At 54.7% G+C, this 21,466-nt stretch overlaps 10 protein-coding genes across 10 annotated transcripts; 5 read left to right on the top strand and 5 right to left on the bottom strand.

Annotated features, from left to right (window-relative positions):
• Nucleotides 1–125: 125 nt before the first annotated feature.
• PUNSTDRAFT_129578 (uncharacterized protein) lies at nt 126–986 on the bottom strand (the record flags this gene model as incomplete). The annotated part of the gene is made up of 3 exons (XM_007378769.1): nt 126–515; nt 631–878; nt 935–986. 3 exons carry the CDS (start codon nt 984–986, stop codon nt 126–128), a joined length of 690 nt encoding a protein of 229 aa, XP_007378831.1.
• A 151-nt stretch (nt 987–1,137) lies between these two features.
• On the top strand, nt 1,138–2,269 carry PUNSTDRAFT_129579 (uncharacterized protein; the record flags this gene model as incomplete). The annotated part of the gene is made up of 6 exons (XM_007378770.1): nt 1,138–1,184; nt 1,237–1,360; nt 1,429–1,586; nt 1,642–1,673; nt 1,822–1,870; nt 1,927–2,269. 6 exons carry the CDS (start codon nt 1,138–1,140, stop codon nt 2,267–2,269), a joined length of 753 nt encoding a protein of 250 aa, XP_007378832.1.
• A 950-nt stretch (nt 2,270–3,219) lies between these two features.
• On the top strand, nt 3,220–5,344 carry PUNSTDRAFT_48807 (uncharacterized protein). Its single transcript, XM_007378771.1, has 11 exons — nt 3,220–3,451; nt 3,512–3,628; nt 3,680–3,704; nt 3,760–3,788; nt 3,847–3,956; nt 4,013–4,039; nt 4,096–4,203; nt 4,253–4,280; nt 4,332–4,392; nt 4,445–4,807; nt 4,862–5,344. The coding sequence occupies exons 1-11, from the start codon at nt 3,243–3,245 to the stop codon at nt 5,039–5,041; spliced, it is 1,257 nt and encodes a 418-aa protein (XP_007378833.1). The 5' UTR covers nt 3,220–3,242; the 3' UTR covers nt 5,042–5,344.
• A 137-nt stretch (nt 5,345–5,481) lies between these two features.
• On the bottom strand, nt 5,482–9,878 carry PUNSTDRAFT_95337 (zf-DHHC-domain-containing protein; the record flags this gene model as incomplete). Its single annotated transcript, XM_007378772.1, has 15 exons — nt 5,482–5,832; nt 5,912–6,143; nt 6,199–6,371; nt 6,418–6,520; nt 6,573–6,701; nt 6,750–8,382; nt 8,468–8,742; nt 8,791–8,805; nt 8,860–8,959; nt 9,019–9,083; nt 9,139–9,159; nt 9,208–9,354; nt 9,409–9,427; nt 9,475–9,672; nt 9,733–9,878. 9 exons carry the CDS (start codon nt 9,876–9,878, stop codon nt 8,542–8,544), a joined length of 912 nt encoding a protein of 303 aa, XP_007378834.1. The 3' UTR covers nt 5,482–5,832; nt 5,912–6,143; nt 6,199–6,371; nt 6,418–6,520; nt 6,573–6,701; nt 6,750–8,382; nt 8,468–8,541.
• Nucleotides 9,879–10,050: 172 nt separating this feature from the next.
• PUNSTDRAFT_129583 (uncharacterized protein) lies at nt 10,051–11,088 on the top strand (the record flags this gene model as incomplete). Its single annotated transcript, XM_007378773.1, has 3 exons — nt 10,051–10,147; nt 10,199–10,276; nt 10,334–11,088. The coding sequence occupies 3 exons, from the start codon at nt 10,051–10,053 to the stop codon at nt 11,086–11,088; spliced, it is 930 nt and encodes a 309-aa protein (XP_007378835.1).
• Nucleotides 11,089–11,238: 150 nt separating this feature from the next.
• PUNSTDRAFT_129584 (uncharacterized protein) lies at nt 11,239–13,553 on the bottom strand (the record flags this gene model as incomplete). The annotated part of the gene is made up of 3 exons (XM_007378774.1): nt 11,239–12,984; nt 13,036–13,286; nt 13,343–13,553. 3 exons carry the CDS (start codon nt 13,551–13,553, stop codon nt 11,239–11,241), a joined length of 2,208 nt encoding a protein of 735 aa, XP_007378836.1.
• A 192-nt stretch (nt 13,554–13,745) lies between these two features.
• PUNSTDRAFT_117559 (NAF1-domain-containing protein) lies at nt 13,746–15,690 on the bottom strand (the record flags this gene model as incomplete). Its single annotated transcript, XM_007378775.1, has 4 exons — nt 13,746–14,664; nt 14,717–14,985; nt 15,038–15,419; nt 15,470–15,690. 4 exons carry the CDS (start codon nt 15,688–15,690, stop codon nt 13,746–13,748), a joined length of 1,791 nt encoding a protein of 596 aa, XP_007378837.1.
• A 136-nt stretch (nt 15,691–15,826) lies between these two features.
• On the top strand, nt 15,827–16,968 carry PUNSTDRAFT_79835 (uncharacterized protein). Its single transcript, XM_007378776.1, has one exon. It carries the CDS (start codon nt 15,877–15,879, stop codon nt 16,930–16,932), a length of 1,056 nt encoding a protein of 351 aa, XP_007378838.1. The 5' UTR covers nt 15,827–15,876; the 3' UTR covers nt 16,933–16,968.
• A 37-nt stretch (nt 16,969–17,005) lies between these two features.
• On the bottom strand, nt 17,006–18,455 carry PUNSTDRAFT_123712 (phytoceramidase). Its single transcript, XM_007378777.1, has 6 exons — nt 18,330–18,455; nt 18,136–18,273; nt 17,873–18,084; nt 17,473–17,821; nt 17,379–17,419; nt 17,006–17,270 (listed from the first exon to the last, which is right to left on the bottom strand). Exons 1-6 carry the CDS (start codon nt 18,417–18,419, stop codon nt 17,174–17,176), a joined length of 927 nt encoding a protein of 308 aa, XP_007378839.1. The 5' UTR covers nt 18,420–18,455; the 3' UTR covers nt 17,006–17,173.
• A 407-nt stretch (nt 18,456–18,862) lies between these two features.
• PUNSTDRAFT_117562 (LuxS/MPP-like metallohydrolase) lies at nt 18,863–20,728 on the top strand (the record flags this gene model as incomplete). The annotated part of the gene is made up of 4 exons (XM_007378778.1): nt 18,863–19,108; nt 19,159–19,966; nt 20,021–20,343; nt 20,410–20,728. 4 exons carry the CDS (start codon nt 18,866–18,868, stop codon nt 20,608–20,610), a joined length of 1,575 nt encoding a protein of 524 aa, XP_007378840.1. The 3' UTR covers nt 20,611–20,728.
• Between the last annotated feature and the right edge of the window lie 738 nt (nt 20,729–21,466).

Here is a 21,466-nt window from a genome sequence, read left to right on the forward strand (position 1 = left end):
GAGCAAAAAAAAGTATGTATTCGGCATGCATGAATAGAATAATTGCGACAGCAAGTGATGCGTAGGGCAAGTCCAGGTGTCGTACAGTGTTCGTACACGTCTCAACAAAGGGTATCTGATGGTCGCTAGTCTCGCCCGTTTAGTCCTTCAAAGAAAGCCACGATCTTCCGCACGTCCGGGCAGACAGCGAGCCGGATCCGCTCGCTCTCGCACACGAGCCCGCGCCCCTTCCCCTCGACCCACTTGGCGTCGCCGCGACCCCCGTGGCCGGCGTCTCTAAACCGTTGGGAGAGCACATCGCGCTTTATACTCCACTTGAGCTTTCGAACGACGGGAAGGAGCGAACGCGAGAGGCGGGGTGAGGCGTACTCGCGTTCGAGGTCGGGCAGCACGCGGAGGGAACGCAGGAAGTGCGCCGGCGTGGGCGCGAGCACGAGGCGGCGGAGGTGATGTGATAGCAGGTTTTTGGTGTGCGTGCGCTGGATGCGGAGCGAGGACTCGTATTGCTTGACGGACTGCGAGCGAAGATAAACATGCGATTAGCGGGGCTGCGGCCGCGGCGACTGCGGTTGCGACCGAGGCGCGAGCGGGTGGTAGGATGGGGGATCGTCGGGGATGTGCCGTACTGACCAGGTGGGTGTAGAAATATAAACCTGCACGCCAGCGGCGCTCGATGCCCAGCCCGCGCATGACACCGCGGGCGACGAGCTCGCCGACGGTCGGCCGTGGCGGGGCCTGCCTGAAGAGGGCGTGGGCGACGCGCGAGGGCGCCACGACGCGTAACCTATAGTGGTGTAATACCGGGTCGGCTGCTAAGGCCCGCAGGACGTGGCATACGCGCAGGCAGCTCGCCAAGTCCGGGAGGTCGAGATAGGATACTGCGCTCGCACCGTTCGAGTTTAGGGGCTTGGCTCAATGTGAGGGAAAGACGTACGGATGTGCAGGAGCGTTTCCGGAGGCAAGTTCAGTAGTAAAACAGTCCTCATGTTCAATCTTGCGGCTGAAGGTGAGGTTGAGGACCGCAGATGCAATGTAACACCTGAGCCAGCCAAGGATTCCGGAAGCAGACGACCGAGTGCCCGGAGCGTGTGAGATCACATCCAGGCGCCGTACAGCCACAATATACTGTATCTTGACATGGTGTTGATCGAGGTCTGCGTCGATTCACTCGAGTCCGCCATCCGGTGAGCGGGAACCAGCGGTCCGCTGCCAGTTTGATGCCTACACACATCCTAGTGCCTTCAGGGGAGGCGCAGATCGCCTTGAACTCTGTGCCAACCTTGGCCTCGGCGGTGGGACCACCCCCAGCCTCGGGCTCTTCAACGCGGTTCACCGCGCGCTGCCTGCCATACCGATCATGGTGAAGCAGCCTCCGTACTTCACCCATCGCCTCATTCAGCCGACGTGACGTGCACGCACGAGAAGTAGGTGATGATCCGACCCCGCGTCGGCGACTTTTGCTACTCGAGCCTCGAGTTCGACGTGATGATCGAGGACATCAAGCTCTTTCGCAAAGCAGGCGCGACGGGCGTCGTCGCCGGCGTGCTCGCCAAGGACGGAGCGATTGATGTCGCGAGGATGAGGACGTATGTGGCCTTTCTCGCAGTCTTATCAACACGACGTTCATGCGCCTGTCTTCAGTCTCACTGCGCAGGCTGGGCCCGGTTTGCACTGTACGCGATTTCTCGTCTCACGAGACGGAGCTCTGAAGATATCTAGTCTGCTTTCATCGAGCATTCGACTTGTCTTCGATGTTGCCCCTCGAAGGCGAGTGGACCGTGGTGCAGCTCAGGAGTCGTTCACCTGACTAGAACATGATAGCCCTTCAGGCCGTGCAGCAGATCCCAGGCATAACTCGCATCCTGACGAGGTACGACATCGCGTTGGTATACATCTCAACTCCGGTTCTGACGTTGCTCCGAGCAGCGGCCACGGCCTCGTCGCTCCTTCCGAGCCCCATGCACTCTCCTCCTTGCTCGCGTTCGCGTCCACCATGACCATCCTCCCGGGATCCGGCATCAACGCCGTCACGGTCGGCCCGCTCCTCGACGCGCTACTCCCCTACGGGTTGCGCGAGATCCACTTGAGCGGCGGCGGCTGGGTCGACAACGGCACGGAGAACAGGAAGCCTGGCTTCGGGATGGGCATCGGCGAGAGCGAGTGGGGCGTGTGGAAGACGGACGAGGAGAAGGTGCGGGCGGTGAAGCGCATCGTGGAGGAGAAAGTGAAGGAGTTTGAGAGCCGCGGGCCGGGCCCGATGGCGATGTAGAGTGCGGATGGAAGGCTCGGCTCAGCAGCGCTGCTGTCTTGGAGGTTGACAAGCGACGCGTATGGTATCAGACGAGTCATACTGCGTGCGGTAATACTCCACAGGTCAGACAATGATAGAAATCTCGACAGCGGCGGAGCGGCCGCCAGTGGAGTGATTGGTTTTTGCGATGATGACCATAATTGCATGATATGAGACGCACCGTGCAGTACGTGATCGCCGACTCTCACCGGTGGCGTCGACCAAGACCAGGATCGCCGTGGCCAAGTTTGGTGACAAGCCAAAGACGTAGTTGTTCGGCACAGGTTCGCCATGCGCTGAGTTTGGGGAAAGGCCGGAGGGGTCGTGTTCTGGACCCTTCGCAATTCGGACGCGAAAATGAATAGTCGCCTTGGATTCTGGGGGCTGTTGATGCGCCGTTGCATAAACTTTGGACGAAGGTTCTGATCGATGTTCCCGAGCCAGCGCCGCACCTGGAATATGGTTCACTCGCCTCGCGTCCACCGGCGGCAGGGACGAGATATGAGTGAGGGACAGGCTGGGACACGACCCTGAGACGAAGATAATAGGCTGCCAGATCCCGATAAGATTCGGACAGCCGATTGAGCGACGACGGTGACGCGGTCTGACACGGCTAGACACAGGCCCGTCGTAGCCTCGAGGGCCGAGGCGCACACTGAAATTGAATAGAGCGAGGACGACGCGGAGTCGGAGCCCAACGACGGTGATCAGACTCTCAGACGTCTGATGCCGCCGACTCCGCGCGCGCATGTGTGGCCGATAGCGCGATAGGGGTGATTCATCCTGCGAACCCTGCCGATGATGTGAACAACGACGCGCGAGACGGTCGCTCCGTGCGGGAACATTTGAGACTCGGTATACAGATATCTACAGCCCCCAGCGGTGCAGTCACGCCCGGTAGCCCAGCCGCCTTCCCACCTTCCCTTCCCTTCCCAGTCGCCTCAGATAGTCTATGGCCGCCACCGTCGGCCCTCCCGCACCTGCACCGCCCAGGCCCTCGTCCACATCTCCCCGGAGGCTCGAGGTATGGTGGAGCAACGCGACCTTTTTCGTCGCGGCCCACGTCGCGGCCCTCGTCGCCATGTACTATACGCCGCCGTCCCAAGTCCCCCGCGCGACCTTGATCATGGCATTCGCGTTGTGGCAGCTCGCGCAGTTCGGGTACGCGACCACCTCTTCAATCGTGTGTTGCCGGACCTGAACGAGTCCGCCGCGGCATAGCATCACCATCGGTTACCACCGCCTATGGTCGCACAGAGCGTTCCGGGCAAGCTTCGGAGTCAGGGTAGCTCTCGCCACGCTCGGCTCGAGTGCTTTTCAAGGTTCCATCAAGTGGTGGTACGCCCCTTCCACGTCTTTTGTATTCGACACCTGCTCAACCATGTCCAGGTGCCTGCGTCACCGCTTACACCATGTACGCTTCTTCTTTCAATCAACCTCGTCGCGTGTCTCTGAGAAGCATATTGCAGCGTTTCACGGACGATCCCGATCATGACCCGTCTGTGTTCCACAACCTTTGCGCGTTCGCAACGTTCTAAAAATGCAATTGCGCGTAGGTACGCCGCCACCAAGGGTCTGCTGTGGTCACACGTGGGATGGATATTCTTCAAACCCACGTATGAACGGATGGAGCTTGTCGACAGAGAAGACCTGGACAGTGACCCTGGTACGTCCTCACGGAGCTCCAAACATCGCCTCAAACGGCTGACGTAATGCATACAGTTGTGCGACTACAACATAAACATTATGGTGAACTCAATTCGTCGGCTGAGGCACTCGAGCAGCAATAACATCGTATCCTCTAGTACCTTTGGCCTTGTTCACGGGATTTGTTGTTCCTCCCTTGCTAGGTGCTCTCTGGGGCGACGCTTGGGGTGCATATGTATACGGTAGCCTTGTTGTTCGAATTCTGAGTAAGTTTTATCTCCCTAATATATGGCAGGGTGCTAACCATGTGTGCAGTATGGCACTGTACCTTCATCGTCAATTCGTGGGTTTGAGCATCCTAGGTTGTGCATCGTGCGTTACTGACTTTCCATAGATTAGCACATTGGGACGGCCTCCAACTCTTCTCTGACGAGAATAGCTCTCGGGGAAACCTTGTATGTGTTGTTCTTCTTGCACACACAGGAAACGACTCATCGCGTGCCGCAGCTCTTCGCATTGCTCACCTGTGGTGAGGGGAATCACAACTTCCACCATGCGTTCCCCCAGGACTTCCGCGCCGGCCCATCACTCTCGGACTGGGACCCGTCCAAATGGATCATCCTTGTCCTTCATCGCTTCGGATTAGCCTCTGGTCTCCGTCGGGCACGCTATACCGATATGGAATCCGCCAAAGCATACATGCAGCACAAGCATCACCACGGCGTGCCTCCGGAGGACAAATCGTTGATCTGGGAAGGTCCCTCGTGGGGTTCTGAGGAGGTGGAAAATTACGTCCGAGGCAAGCCTGGTCGATGCGTCCTGCTCGTGGACGATTTTGTCGTGGAAGCAACCGAATACCTCGGAGAGCATGTGAGTGATGCGCCTACCCAGGGTGACGCAGAGTCTGACTCGTTCTTCACGTAGCCCGGCGGCGCGACCTTGCTCCGCGATTACTCCCTCCGTGTGGACAAGGACACGGACGAGCTCAAGTGGCGAGATGCTAGCTGGGCGTTCGACGGCGGGCTGAATCAGCACTCGCGCGCGGCGAAACAACGACTTCGAGAGCTCCGCGTCGCGAAATTGTCAGCTACCGTGCAGTACTGAGATACCTGGTCTCCGGGCTCATCAACGCACTTACTTATCCATCGACGTATTCGAAATCACGAGATTACGTGCGTCACTTGTCAGACGAATCCATTCCCTGAAATTTGGGATGACCCGTGCACTAGCGTCTGACGTATCCTCACAATCGAATAAAGCGTGGAGATCTCAGGACGAAAGACGCAAGCGAGGCGTAGAGCGTCGAAGAAAACCAATTTTACCAATTTCAAGTCCGTCGTTTAGGTCCACTCATCAAGAGTTCGCTCTGTGTTAGATTTCGCCTGTACATATATTCCTTGTAGCCCCAAGTCGAGTCTGAAGTTCAGCGTTTCAACGGCGTTTGCGTGTTGTGTGTGCATGTGTGGCATGGGGTCATCACAGTCACGTGCACGGCGACCGCTCAAATGGGCTCCCCGGCCAAGGCGGCCCCGTCAAGTCCAGCAGCCCAGATAGCCCAAACCCGGCACCGCGCAGGTCAGATAGCGAACGTCTACCTTCCCAAGTGACCAACGCAAGCGCAGATAATCCGTGGCCATGTCGAAGCGCGAGCTCGGCGCGATCTCCAACGGCGCCGCGGTGGACGTCGATGCTCCGCGAGCGAAACGACACCGTGCAGGCACAGCCTCTAGTCCGCCAGAAGAAGAGGCAGGAGGAGAATTGATAGATGTAGTGAAGACCGAGGATGAAGAGCAGCAGCAGGCAGTATCAGTGGGGGGAGACACGGAGAAGGATGAGGAGGTCAAGGAGCAGGGGCTGAAGCTTTGGCAGACGGTTAAGGATGCGGTCAACAAAGAGTGCGCACGCTTCGCTCTTTCCTCTCTGGCTCCCTGATCATGACTCTGACGTCGCTTTTTGTCGCTATGCATTGTTCAGAGGCCGAACTCTCTCTCACAGCTTCCTGCAGCTACCGTCCAAACGGCAATATCCCGACTACTACCAGCTCATCAAACGACCGATAGCACTGAAGAACATCAAATCGCAACTTGACAGCGGACAGTACGAATCTCTGGAGGACGTCAAGCAGGATCTCGAGCAGTGTTTTGCCAATGCGAAGAAGTATAACATGAGGGAGAGTCAGATATGGAAGGATGCCAAACATCTGCATGTAAGCGCTTGCGTCCACGGTGACTTCGACTTGCTAACGCCCGTCATCTCTCAAGAAACTCGTCAAGAAAGAATACGCGAAGATGACCGGCCAAGAAGAGGAAGAAGCTCACGACGATGCCCATGGCGAAGGGGGCGAAGGGGAAGGCGAGAAAAGACAGAAGGTACCCAACCTATACCGACAGATGAAGGCAAAGATGCAGAAATTGGTTTCGAAAACCGACGAGAAGTGAGCCCGGATTGTGCTACGGTGATCCTCGCTGACATTTTGGCAGTGGCCGTGTACTCTCCACCGAATTCATGGAGCTACCTTCGAAGAAACTCTGGCCGGAGTACTACAAGGTGATCAAGAAACCTATGTGTTTCGAATTCATCTTCGTAAGCGACTTCCACCTTCGCATATCAAACGAAGACATTGATCATGTCCTAGAAAAAGGTCAAGCGTAAGGAATATACAAATTCAGCGGACTTCGCGGCAGACGTCGAGTTGGTCTTCGATAATGCCCTTGAATTCAATGCCGATCATACGCCGATATGGGAAGACGCCGTCTCCCTCAGGGTGAGCAGCCATCCTGACGATGTCGTGCATCCTCTTATCTCTATATAGACGTTCTTCGCTAAACTCATGTCCGAGCTGCCGGCCGAGTTTGCTCTACCCCAATACGCGCCTGCTCCGAAGATTAAACTCAAGCCTAGCATACCAGCTACACCTTTAGCTCCCATCCAGCAGGCGGATAACTCCGGTCAAGCTCCCCTCGTTCGTTTGCCTGGAGGACAAGGAATACCGAATACTGCTGCTATCACGATTCCCGCAGCATACCCTACCATCGCCCCTGCTGTTGCCCCATCTTCTTCGACGAGCCTTCCTGTGATGGCAAACCGAGGTCCAAGTGCTAGCGCCGCCCCTCCCCCGCAATACGCCGCCTCGACGAGCACTTATCCGCATTATTATCCAAGCAATTATCAACCTCTTTTGGCCGCGGCAAGCTCCCCTGTGGTGACAAATGGTGCTACTGCATCTCCTGCAGTACCGCCTGCGGTGTCCGAGTCATCCGGATCATCCACCGACTCATCGCAACGGCTGTTGCGCTCCGTGTCCTTGATAACGCAACCACACGGTCGGAGGTTGCGACTGCAACATCGCGAAGGGGTGTCAAGCTGGGTGCTTCGTCTGGCTCACACAGAGAAGAATGTTAGCGTAGAAGACGTGTTGTTTTCGGGCCCCGAAGAGCACGCGAGCGATGACGAGGACGAAGGTGGGGGAATGGGAAACGGAGTGGAGGAGTATGAAGAGGATGCACCCATGAGTCAGAAGAAGGGCAAGAGTCGTGGTCCGGGACGACCTCCGAAGAGGAAACCGAAGGACAGTTCCTCAGATGCGCCAAAGACGCCGATCAAGGTGAAAACTCAGAACGGCGTCAAGGTTCCGGTGAAAGATCCTCCTATGCCCTCGCCTGAGGATATACTAGTGAAACTGAATGGCAACCAGCTCAACGCGTCTGAAGGGGACCTTACTTGGCACACGGAGGTATCCGCCGGTGCGAATGTGCTCGAGGTGGGAGAGAAAGGTGGTAATACTTGGAAAGTGTACCTCTTTGCATGATCTCGTTGAATAACTTCCGCTCCGTCAATGGACCATCACCGTCTCGCATGTATGGGTGTTTTCTGTGATTTTAGGCTCTTATTCATTATGTGTGCAATATACTAGCAGTACGTCTATTCCCGCGATAACGGCATAGTGTCCTCTTCTCCTTCAGCGTCATCATCTGAGCTCCCGCTTTCGGGTTCCCGCTCATAATAATGATATCGTCCAGCCTCGAACATATGACTTTGCACATACTCCTCTAGCATTTGCTCACGATTCATCGGTCGTACTTCGTACCCTTCGGAACCGCGACGAACTCTGGGCCGAGGAAGTTCAGGTTGTTCGTACGCCACAGCTCGTTCATCGCACTCTTCGTCCTCTGTGGCTGACCGATCCGACTCAGATGGCGCGTATCCTGAGATACCCGCTGGGTCGTTGTAATCCGGATGCCAAGGCGGGACGTCAGATATGGCTTGGGGTCCCTTGATTTGCTGTAGCGGTCTTGACCTGCGGCGCCGCGCTTGAGAGGGGTCAAGGTGAGGGTTGAGCGCTCCGTTGCCGTAGACCCACGGCGTCTCTGGAAGCTTGAAACCATGCTGTTGTGGGTCGGATTCCGTAGGATCACGCGGAGGCCATGTGGGTTGCTCATTGGCATCTAGAACGAAAAGGAACGGTTTCAGTAAGGAATAATCAATACAATGAAGGGAGCAGATGTAGAATCTAGTCGTGTATGAGCTCACATATTATCGTATCGCATAGCACATCGCACACCTATAGAATACACCATAGGACGGGACTCTGGTATGGCACACCATCATGGCTCGACGATTCGCTTTCCCGCCGCTCCAAACCCGTGGACTCCGCCCGCGTGACTCGAAGATTGGAGTTCCATCCACTCACCATAATCCGTGGTCATATCATATTTTAGCCCATTTCCAGGCGGTACTGTGGGGCAGCACCACAAGAGAGGATTGCTACCGAGAACGGACACGACATTGCTTTTGTAACCTAAATCCTGTCAACCCAGGTCAGCAAGAACGACATCTCGCATGTATATCCATACATATGGGAATTTGATCTATGCGATGATGTAGTCAGCGAATATCCAAGATGGCCAATGAGTATAATAGACCTCCTGTATTTTGCCGCGTCGCACTAATGTAGCAGCTTTGTCCTTTTCCCAACCTTCTATCGTTGTGCTGTTGGCGAGCAAACAATAGAAGTGATAGATGCTACCAAATCGTTAGGCTACGTGTACTACAAATTGCATCGAATATGAGATGAACTTCACCTGAAGGCACCAACAGCGCATATGACGGGAACGCAAGTCACATAGTTGAGGACGATAAATATAAGCTGTAAACAAGCCACCGATGAATCACCATCCTCTAATGAGGAACGCCATACCAACCTCGACGCCAGATGGCTCGTCCTGTGCAGAAAATATTAGCTTCTATCCATCGACGAAACCAAGACTCACCCAGTAGCCTCGGCCCATGCCCTCAAACACACGGCGGGTAATCACGGTGACGTGATAGATGCATGCAACGTCCACGAAGAAGAGAAAACGGATGAAATGGCCGTAGTTTGCAAAACCAATGCAATTGTTAACCCATGGACAGTGATGCTGAGAACAGCAAAGTTAAGTCGCGCAACTGCCGGGCTGCCATTACAAGCTCACGTCCATCCGCAGCACGCAGCTGAAGCCGATCAGCGTCCCGCTATCAACAGTTCAAGGTAAACTCACCGCTTGCATTGTTTGCAATGGTGAGCCCTAGGAGGTTTATATGATTGGCAAGTGCGACAGTATCGCGGGGTGCCCGTCAAAGGTTTGACTTCGTAACCATGCTCAGACTGAACATCCGGTTGCCAGTCCTTCGGCACCTGTCCTGGATCGGTGAGGACACACAGCCAGTAGTTCCAGAGTAGCATTCCAACAAGAAGGCTGCATCCAATTATCATACACATGAGGCAAGAAGACTGAAGGTATTCATGCGTCACGCACTTGAACGGGCCAAGGAGCGTCATGAGCTCGACTGAGAGCTCTCGTCCGTACCAAGGCCAAATGATAAATATCTGAGAAGAATAGGCTATGAAAGAAATCAGGGAGAGCGTGAGTCCAACGACAATCCGCCCCAGCCAGCGGCCCATAGCAATGTTAGTGTGAAAGCGTGAAGCGTGAAGCGTGAAGTGCTGCGTGAGCCGAGACCGCGTCGACTTGTCTCCTTCCACCATGGCTTCAAATGGGCCAGCACTGGCGACATCACGACTTTGGTCAACTAGACGGCAAACAACGTCTGCATGGTTGCGCTCGTACTCCATGATGGCGGACGATGTGAGCTCTGCGCCTGCACAGACGTCCCTTTCCTCCGCTGGACCCGTGCACCGTATTGCCAGCAGCTTGGGCAGCATTTCGCCTCGTACATATTCCTGACACAGAGATCAATGCAATTGTACTGACTTCATAGCAGCCAATGCACTTTCGCCCGCGACATCTACATTCCGGCGGGGCGCCCCTGTGGCCACAAGTTTCGGCGACATTTCCATTCGTATGTTACTCTACATTGCCCGCGCCATCTGCAATTTGAAATTGAACGTTTTCGCAGCTGAGATAGGCCAGAAGCCGCGTAATGTCAATCAAGCCCTGAAAAGGGCCGCGAATATGGGTCCTACTTCGCTTGCTGGGCGTCTGGCACTAAACCAACTCGAGAAAAGAGGTGCTGCCCCTTCGTCGGAGCCGACTGTGCAACATGGGCACTGGGACCGGCCTTCCGAATACACCTCGCGTAACAAGAATCTCAGTACCGGGGCTATACCTTCTGTACCTACGACATGGAACAGCGGCGGTGCAACTGGTAGAGAACAAAACACGTGGAGCGGACGGCAGGCCACAAGAAATGGGAGATCGGTTTCCTCCCGGCGTATTGATGCAAAATTGACGAGCAAGAAACAGCAAAACGCGCACCGCGCGCAAGGGCTGTTGCGTCGGCCAAAGGTGGTCGAGAAGGAGGAGGAGGATGGTGTTGTGGAAGATGTGCGTGACAACATCATGGAGGCGGAAAATGTCGAAGAACAACTCCCATTACGAGTTGAGATGGGTGGTCACAAGCAGGGTGTTGCTCACACCATTGGCATTCGCGGCACAGCTCGTAAATCACAAACAGTGGCCAAACACTCGGGGCAAAACGATCCCCTCAATGTGCTTCCAATGCCGGACTCCCCATCGAGCAGCCTGAGCGTCGCTCGCATGCACCTCGCCAGGAACAGGGATATGTCTTCTGCGCAGAAGCAACGAGCGCTGGCCGTTGTCGGGCAGACTGTCGGGTCACAATCGGGCACGGTTCAAATGAAGATCGCATAATCCGCGACGTATTCATACCAAGCCCATTGTCATCAGAAATTCGTAGTGGGACGATTCTAAATTAGAGACAACAAGTAATAAGATACATCTTCCACGCATCAGAGCGGATGAGGCCAAAAGTACCAATCAGACAGATAGCGGTTGCTCCACTCACTCGCCCACTGACAATGTCATGGACTCAACTTCGGGCTCAGGACCTCGTACCTCGCTCATGGAGTGCCCCGGCACTGGGCCTTGAACTTGCGGATTTCCCTCATCACGTCCTGGGGTCATCGAGGGCATTGAGATATTGCCCTTAGCGTTGGCCTCCTCGTAATCATTCATCCTAGCGTGGCCTAACGGAGCTTCCGGTGTTGCTCGACCAGTACTGGCTGAGTCACCGGGTGCAGTGTCATCGATTTCCATCGCTTTAGGGCTTTCAGAATCGGGTTCTAGTTCATCTTCCTCGCCATCGGGATACCGTACCCAGTATGGAAGTGCGAATTCGTGGATTTTGTCGACGCCGGATGGTATCCTTGCCCCGAATGCGTTGCGACCTCCCTGTCGCTCTTTAGCTGCCGCCGACTTGCGCATGGCCGCGAGGACTAGGCAGCCGGGTCCAGCTGCGCGATTCCGAGCGCGAGTGCCCACGGATATAGACTCCTCTGCACCAGAAATGATTGAAGCTGTGCGATTTTCGGACAGGGAAATATGGCTTGCGCGACGTTTCTTGCGCGGTTGCGGCGCAGAGATAGTCTCCAACGGAATGTCTTCTGCTTCCTTGTTATCCAATTCCGCCATTTCTGCGGCCGAAAGGAAGCGACCATTCGCCCCTCTGATGGCCTTGCCTGCTAAGACCTGAAGGACTCTCGGATGGTTGGTCATGTTCCGTTTCATTGCGGGGCTATAGGGGCTCCGCACAGGAGCAGACATAGGGGCCTGCCTTCGCCTTCTAGTCGTGGAAGCTGGACCAGCGGATGCCGGTGCAGGTGTGGTGCGGTCGGAGCCGGAAGACTCCTTAGCAGGCACTTTGATCGTTAGCATGACGCCGTTTGCCTTCCCGTCCCCGTACAATGCTTCTTCCGATTCGTACTCGGTTTCACCGTCGCCTACGCGGGGAGCTGCGTCCTGTGGTTCATTCCCCACAATGGAGCCCGCATCCGGTGTGCCCACCGACGTTGCATCCAGGGACCGCTGTTTCACGCGCCCCGGAGGATGTCCAAACTGGCGATTGATCGCATTGACAAGGGACGCAGCCGCATCAGCAGCCGTATCAGGTGGGTGATTTCTCTTCGGCCCCTGTGCTCGCTGTCTCGACTTCTGCGGTTTGCGCGCAGGCGAAACAGGTTCCTCTTCATCCAATGTTATCTTCTCAGTTCGCTTGACGAACTTGCTGCCGTTCACTGAATCCTGTTTAATCACTTGTTGCCTCTTCGCATCATCCCGACTCTGCTGCTTCTTTTCCGGCCGCTCCGACGAGAAAGTCTGCTGTTGGTCCACGCTGGGAGTCGTAGGTGTAGATACATCCTTAGCCACGCTGATTTTTTTCTCCGCGGCACGAGGACGATCCGGGGGTAGTAAGATTCGATAGCGCTCCTCGAGACCCTCTGCAATCTGAAGCATTTCCCTCCGTCGCCGTTCGCCTTCTTGGATACTGGCAATGCTATGCGGATATCCAGCAGCGCTGCTGAGTTCCTCAGATAATTCATCGTATCGAGGCGGGGGGGCGGAAAAAGAAGAGGCCGGGAGGGCAAGGAAGGCGGAAATCTCCATGTTGCGGAGTTGGTCGATGCGTTCCTTGAGTTTGTAGTGTTCGTGCTTGAGTTTCTCTTTTTCGCGAAGCCGTTGGCGTTTCTCGAATGCCTCGTATTTCCGGTGTCGTTTTTCATAAACAGAGTCGGAAGTGTCCACTGTTTCCTACGTGCCAGATCATGTCAGTCACGCCCCTCCAGAATTAAGGTCAAATACCTCCTGTGATCCTCTTGGTCGAAAGCGGCCGCCTACTGCTGCATCGTCGGATAGATTGATGTAGTGGGGGACCTGTATGGTCTCCTGAGCCCTACAAGCTGCAATAACCTCTGGCCTATCGAAGTAACGGCCGTATGCGGTGGTATTGAGCTCAACCTTGAAGGTGTCGGACGTAGATGACGAGGGCACCAGTGAAGAGTCGGTGGTGAACACGAACTTGGTTTCGGCGGGAATGAGTGGTTTATCTTCGACTGTTTGCGCGGTTGGACTTAGCACACGAATAGGCATAAAGAGGGTATATACGCACATCTCCGTAGCTGCGCGTCCAGGATCATCTGGTCCACATTCGTACTGCCAATGCCAAGCCCACCTCGACGAGTTCGGGAGGGAAGAACACGCTTTTGGCGTGTCTGCATCGTAGGTTTCGGTGAGGAAGTAGCTCTATCGCCGACCGCGTCGACTTGACGCTTTTTGCCTTGGGACTTGCTCAGGGCAGTCGCGGCCGGAGGAGGGGACATCACCATGGTGGAGCCGCAAGTGAACAGCGTTCCAGTGATGGTATTGCAAGCTACAGCGACTGTTCCTGTGGTGAAGTTGAGGCTATGGCACACGTGCCACGGTCCCCAAATATTGCACAGGTATTGAGTTAATACTGCTACTCAGCGCAACAAACAAATAGTAGTGCCTACGGAGCGAAGCGCTATGGCAAGCTAATTGTGATTGTCTTTCTGTACCTCGTAATTTACACTATCCGACCACGCCGAGGAACTCCACCCTCTCCCGACGCTCGCATGTCCGGGCGATCCTAGACCATACTGATGCCCCATGCCAAAAGAGGCAGCGAATCGCGGGTTGATGTGCGGTTGTATGAATGGATCGACATGAGGTTGTTGGTAGTATAACTGCTGTCCGTAAGAGAACGGACTCTGGTGAATCCAGACATCATTCGCCGGATAAGTAGGCTGTTGGACGTTGGTGGGGCCGTGAACGTCCAAATACTGGCCTGTAGCTCTGGCAATAGCTTGTGAAGTCGGTGACAGAGGCCGATGAGAGGACATCCCTGGAGCGTGGGCTGCATATGTTTGCTGCCGCTGCGAGGTGCCCCAAGCCCGTTGGGCAGTGTCACTGGTCAAATGCGGGCCACGATTTGATGATGTATGTCGGACATCTCTTCGCGAGTCCCGATTAACCCCGCGACCACGATTACCTCGAGGTCGATTATCCTCCCGGCGCTGACCGCGGCCACGGCCACGACCACGAATGGCATCTCGATCCCGAGAATACTCTGCAGCACGTTGAAGTTGCGAGTCTTCAAAGGGTCCTTCTCCGCAAGAGTTGACGGCGGTGGTGGTGAAGTGAGACTGATGCTCAAACACGGACGTCGGTGGTTCACTGGAAGGAACTCCTTGGTCGATATCGGTCCCATACACGTCCGAGTAAGGGTCATCGTATGGAAGCGGTGCTGCTCGCGAAGGCCCGGCGACAGCATCACCATCGTAAGGTCCAAACTGATCGTAAGGATTGCCATCGTACGTAGGTTCGCCAGCAAGATCTTGGTCCCGCATCTGTGAAGGAGTAGGAGTGGTGTGCCTTGATGGTATAACGGACCCAGCACGCGAATCCGAGCGCCTGGGGCACCACGTCAGTGTACCGGACAAGAGCTTAAAGATATGGCGCGTACCTCCGTTTCATCTTGGCTGCCCTCTTGAAGGCAGCTTCTTCCTCGTCGTCAGAGAAATCAAGCTCGTGAGCGGCGGGTTCTTCGTCGTGGATATTACTTGCGTCGCTCCCCTTCGAGTGTTTCAACTCGTTGAGAAAAACGAAATGGCTGCGGCGAGGGACATGGAAAACGGGCTGGGATACCTGCACTTTACCAGGTACAAGGGGATAGGAGTCGTTGAATTGAACCTGGTATAAAGGTTGATGTGTTGGTCCAAATGTCTCGTAGATCTGATCACACAATTAGAGGAACGGTGCCAAACTGAATGTCCGGAACTCGCACATAACCGAGGACCCTTCGGTCCTCCAGAACCAATAATGTCTCGCTGTCCAGAGCCTTCTCTGACGCGCGGCCGGTGACAGGAGCCGGGATTCCTTTGATGACCACAGTCTGAGGAAGAACAGTCATCACTTCGCCAACTTTTTCCAATTCTTCATCGGAAGGAACCTCGGAGGCTTCTGGGATGGTGATAGCCAGTTCCGTGATTTCATGCTGTGTTTTCAGATAGCCTTGCGGTTTCAGCCCGCTGTCCTCGCCGTCTTCATCTTCAGCAGCAAGATCAATGTTGGCTCGTTTCCCAGGGTGCGAGGCCTTGCCGGATATTGACTGGTCTGATTCAGAATCAGAGGAAGAAGAGTCATCTTCCAAGTCGGAGTCCAATGGGCTGAGAGGGCGGTCACTCCCTGGTGAATTCGGAAACGACGTGCGACGTACTCAGTATCTTCGTGGTCCGATATACACTTGAGGCGAGCTTCTACTTCGTCTTCGCTATCGACGTCTCCGTTGGAACTTGCGATGTCTTCGTCAGATCGCTCTGCTTCACGAATTCCCTTGGGGAAGGCCGGGGGAGGTGGAATCTCCCCAATAAGCTCATTAATCAAGAGTAGGTCTTGTGGCAAGGTCGAAGGCGCCTTGAAACCGTCGACATTATCCATGGTATGCAGAGGAATGGCGCGAATTCGAGCAACTCGGGGGGCCAAAATCATTGACAGGAGCTCATGTGATCGTCTTCGCGCCAATCAAGACGCGATGAATAAAGCTTGAAATTTAGCACCGCCACTGCCAGCGTCCGAGCCCCTTCGTCACGTCAAGTCCCGCAAAGCGTCAACTTCTCAATAGTCATGGCATCATTCCTTCCTGCGGCCAGGAGGACGACGGCCAACGCGCGTCTCCTGCGTACCCTCCGATGCTACTCAACCGAACCGACCAAACCTTCGGTCAAGCTCATCGCTGAATTGCGCAAGCTCACCGAGGTGTCCCTGACAAAAGCCCGAGAAGCACTCGTGGCAACCAACAACGACCTTGACAAAGCCCTGGATTGGCTCCATAAAGAGCTTGCTGTGTCTGGCGCCAAGAAGGCCGCGAAGGTCGCCGGACGCAATGCCGGCCAAGGGCTCGTGAGCGTTAGTGTCCTCGGACGCGGAACAGGCTCTGGGAATGGCGGGTTACGCGCGGCGATGGTGGAGCTGAACTGCGAGACGGACTTCGTCGCCAGAAATCAGCTGTTCGGTGCACTGGCTGCGGATATCGCGCACACTGCCGCGTTCATCACCGAACCCACTTCGTCGAACACTCTGCTCACGCCGTGCTCATTGGAGGCACTCACGCATGCACCCCTCATATCCGCAGCTAATATCGGAACCACGGCTCATTCGACGGTTGCCAGTGCGATCCAGGAGACCATCGCCAAGGTTGGCGAGAAGGTCTCCCTCCGTAGGGCAGTCACAGTTGTCCGCGACCCCTTCCCTTCCTCTCAATCAGAGCTCGGCCTCCGTGTCGCCTCGTACCTCCATGGATCCCTCAATAACACATCACAAGGACGGGTTGGCGCTCTGGCTCTCATTGGCCTAAAGTCAAACCGCTTGTCTGAATTGCTTTCCGGAGACGCTTTCCGCGGGGATTTGGAGAAAATGGAGCGCGCCATAGCGCGCCAGATAGTCGGTTTCGAAACACAATCAATCACAGCCAGCGGTACCGAAGCTGACGCTGACGAAACAGCGTTGTACGAGCAGCCCTTCATGATGCTTGGTGGGGATGCAGATGGAGATATTGTACGGAATGTGCTGCAGTCGTGGGCAAGGCAGCGAGGCATGAACGGAGGAGCGAACAGACATGGCGGGGTGGAAGTACTGGAATTCGCCAAATGGACTGTGGGAGAGCCTACGCCCGAGGCATAAAAAGCACACGTATCAAGTATGCTCCTTACTTAATGCCCTAATGCTCACCGCTCATCGTATAATATACCATTGATTGAACAACGTTGTTGATTGGGAGGATGCGTACAGGAAATTACAACAGTACCGCAAGACAACATTGAATATGAGCTCAGAACCCGGTTTCTAACAGATATCAGTGTCAAATTTAACAGGTTCAGCGCCGGCACTCATGGCGTCCGAATTGCATGGTATCGACAACTGATCATTGTGTCTTCGTGAGTTTCACGATTTCGACATGAGGAAGTCCAGAGGACCCTCCCAGTCTGTATCGTCGAGGGTCATCCTTGACACATACAGTCCTTGAATCAGAAGGTCAAAATCTGTTCTAGACTGTGACGCGGTGCACCTACAGATCTGTTTGTTCCTGGTTAGCGCTAAGGAAGACCGATAAACAGCTATAAAAGCACTCACAAATGACACCAGATATCATGAGATATGTGCCCCATGCCTGAATACCAAAATCAGAACGCTTCGCTAGATATCAGCAATCTTTGCGCTTACAGTGAAGACATGCCACCACGAGTGTCCTGCTTGGGGTTCAGCATGACGAGTAAACGGCAAGAAATTACGTTCGTTACCTTCGAGAAGCAACGCCGCAGGCCATCCGATGCTTGCTTTCCAACGAGTTAAGGTGCCGCACAGAGCGTTGTCCATGTTCCATATTCCGAAACCAAGAGCGAACAGTCCAGCACCGGTCCAGAACATCTGCAGAATTGAGGAGCGTGTCTTGTCAGGGACTCGCATTGAGGCCGGAGACCAGCGGATGAGGTAGGTGACCCTAGAGCTGGTAGCGATCACCAGCAAAGCAAAGACGATCTGATGATACATGGGGTTGCGGTACCACGTAGCGCTGTGTGCATGTAAGTAACTAATATATAAGAGATGACGCGTAGCCACGTACTATGACCATGTAAACAGAATATCAAACGCGGCAACCGCAAGAGCAAGGAAGTAGGATCGCAGGTTCCGGTGGCCAAATCCAGTCTCCGTATTGTACAAGATAAACGCGCTGTAGCTTGCGACAAATATCATTGGCAGCTCGTCTGCGAGTTGCGCTTCGTAGAGAAGAGTCGCGTGGAACGCGAAACTGCCAATTCCTACGAGGGCAAAACCCTGAGCGCACGGTTAGCTGTCTACTGAGCACGAATATGGTAGCATATTTACCAGCCATCCCACAAGAAACCGCTTGGGAAGGGACTGTTCCAGCGTCTTCCGCGCGCCGTGCAACGCGATCCATATGGTGAACACATTCGAGAATGTATTGGCGACCTCGCATATATAGTGCGAAAATTTGTAATTCTCCTGAAACCGGGTGAATACGGGCATTCATATCACCAAAGCTGAACCGGGATACTGACCTCGCACCAATCAAGAGTAGCGGTAACAGGACCCCAAAAGCCTTGGCGGGCAAAGGGATCCGCTGAAGTGGATGCATTGGAAGGGGCCATGGCTCCTGACGGCGCTCGGGCAGAGCTGGGATGAGGTCGAACGCGCAGACAAGTCCGCGATCGGAGGAGGGGGGCTTACTTCAGGCAGACCGCACGCTGACGATAGCAATGACATGTCATAGGCTAGGTCGCCGACGCGCCGAACGCGGAATGCTGAGGCGGGCGTAGCGCCCGCCCCCGTACGAGAGGGTGCTGAGCTCGTGCATACTTAAACCTGATCCGGTCGCAATGATCTGATGATGTGTACAGAGGTACGGCAGAAGGCGACGTTAAGGACCTGACTAGCAAGGGTTGTTAGCGCCTTAGCACTGGCTTGAACACACCCGACGCTTTTGCCGTACTGGAGCCGTGATATGCCGAGCACGGCACGCAGGTCAGGTGATGCAAGTATTTGGCGACCTTACTGGCGTCAGCAACATCTGCGCCGTGTACCGCGTACGACCACGATGCATCACACTTCCAGGACCGCGCTGCGCCGCTCACTGAAGCGAGTTCACCAAAGAACTCTTTCTACGTCGGCACCGGCACCACCGGTTCAAATAACTACCTTACCCAACAAGATCCGGGTTGCAACGGAAGCCACCCCAAGCCACTTCTCGGCTCTGGGGCTCTATGTCGACGCGGGCTCTCGCTATGAAACGCCGTCTACCCTTGGAGTTAGCCACTTTGTGGACAGATTGGCATTTAAGGCGCGTTTTGCTCGGATATCTTTTAAGGACGCCTGTCTGAGCCAACCTAGACCACGGCCACACGCTCTCAGGAGGAGATGTCTGCTGCCATCGACCAGATGGGAGGGCAAATAATGTGTGCTTCAGCAAGGGAATCCATGATGTATCAGTCAACGCACTTCCACCAGGCGAATCCATTAGCCTTGTCACTCATAGCCGATACGGTCATCAACCCCGCTTTTCTCGACGACGAAATTAGTTTGCAGCGCGATGCTGCTCGTTACGAAATCCGGGAAATCAATTCAAAGCCGGACATGATACTTCCGGAAATCTTACATGAAGTTGCATACGACGGCAAGACGCTTGGCATCCCGCTCTTATGCCCCGAAGAGCGAATAGATCACATCAATCGGGATTGCATTCGGGAGTACATGCAACGCCTTTACACCCCGGAGCGCATGGTCGTTGCTGGTGCAGGAATGCAGCACGAAGAGCTGGTCGAACTGGTGGACAAATACTTCTCGTCGTTGAAGCCCACTACCTTCATCCCGCCGCATCCCCTGCAGCCAACCTCCCGCCAAAATAATCCGCAACATCCTGTTGCACCACATCTGATCCCTAAATCGCCCGGTTCGCTCTACAAGTCCCTCACGCGGGCCGCTTCGTATTTGACCCCCTCCGTCACGCTAGAACCCGGCTACTCATCTGTTCTGAACCCGCAATCTACGTACACTGGTGGCCATCGCTTCCTCCATCGAGAAGACAGCGAATTCAACCACTTATATCTTGCCTTTGAGGGTGTCAGCATACACGACGATGACATCTATGCCCTAGCGACTATGCAAGTACTTCTTGGAGGAGGGGGAAGCTTTTCAGCAGGTACATGCGTGCCTTGGTCTATAGTTCACATTGCTGAAACCATCGTGTATCCAGGAGGCCCAGGGAAAGGAATGTACTCACGTCTGTACACCCACATTCTCAACCACTACCCGCAGGTCGATCACTGCGCCTCCTTCCACCATATATACAGTGATTCCTCCTTGTTCGGCCTTTTCGCATCCTTCGTGCCCAAAGCAGGTCGCCACCATGGCAATACAGCCGACCAAATCCTACCTCATCTCGTACATCAACTAAGTTTGCTGCTCTACGCGCCAGTCTCCGAAACTGAGCTCAGCCGCGCGAAGAACCAGCTAAAATCTAGTCTGATGATGGCCCTCGAAAGTCGAGCTGTTGAAGTAGAGGACCTTGGACGTCAGGTGCGTATCGTGGATACTTTCACGACGTATTTTTTTTTTCTTAAAAAAAACCTGGCTTTACGTTAGATCCTCGTACACGGTCGCAAGATTTCCGTATCCGAGATGTGTGAAAAAGTGGATGAGTTGACGCCCGAGTCCATTCGCAAAACCGCAGAGCGCGTCTTCGGGCCTCGATCGGGCAACAAGGCGACAATCGTCTGCATGGGTCGGGACGATGTCAGAGATTGGAAGGGCGTCCTCCGCAAGTATAGTGTAGCCGGAGCTTGAAGGCGTTCTTGGCGTACATTCGCTATTTTAACATATATTAATCTACCCTTTAGTCGAGCCCATGCGTCCTTGGCGCCACTCACTATCACTGCCTGCTATGTGTACCTGTTTCATTACCGAATTCGGGCGTACAGTCCCGGTCCGGACAGCGAATCAGGAGTACTCTAAGGTAGGGCTCATTCATACATAGCTACTACAGTGCCCGATCAGTCACTTGTACAGTACCAGTCACTTGTACACCTGCCTTGATCTGGCTCCCCTTGCTCAGAGTTAGCTACTTCCTCTTCGAACTACAGTACCATATAGTTATATACATCCTGGCTACAATATTTGATACTGCATGGGATGCAATTTATCGACTCGATTAATTGTAAGACTGTCCAGAATGTGTGAAGTCCCATTCTTGTCAGGGCACGGCTCCCACACTCGCCTCATGTCTCATTGTTCTCTTTTTCTGCTTCCGCTTCTGTCCCATTTCGTTCACTCCCCCTAATACTTCCGTCTCCCTATTCGGTCGCGCTCTCCCGCGCCCTCCTTTTGGCATCTCCCCTATTTCGTTCCGTCGCTCGGCGCTCCTAGGGCCTCCGCACTCGACCGGCCTTCCTAGGCCGGTCCACCGGTCACGTGTCGGGCGTCCGAGGACCCTCCCCTTCTCTCATTGGACCATCTTTCGTTGTGTTGATGGATTACTCATCTACTATATAGTCGCCTGTTGCACCAGGGAGCAACCCAGACTTGTTCTCTCAGTTGCCTCCCTGCCTTGTGCGACAGGTATGTGTATTTCCCCTCGTATCCTTGTATATATACTCAGTTGCCTCCCTGCCTTGTGCGACAGCGTCTCAACCGCCATCCGGGG

The sequence above is a fragment of the Punctularia strigosozonata genome, assembly GCF_000264995.1.
Source record: "Punctularia strigosozonata HHB-11173 SS5 unplaced genomic scaffold PUNSTscaffold_1, whole genome shotgun sequence".
NCBI lineage: Eukaryota > Fungi > Basidiomycota > Agaricomycetes > Corticiales > Punctulariaceae > Punctularia > Punctularia strigosozonata.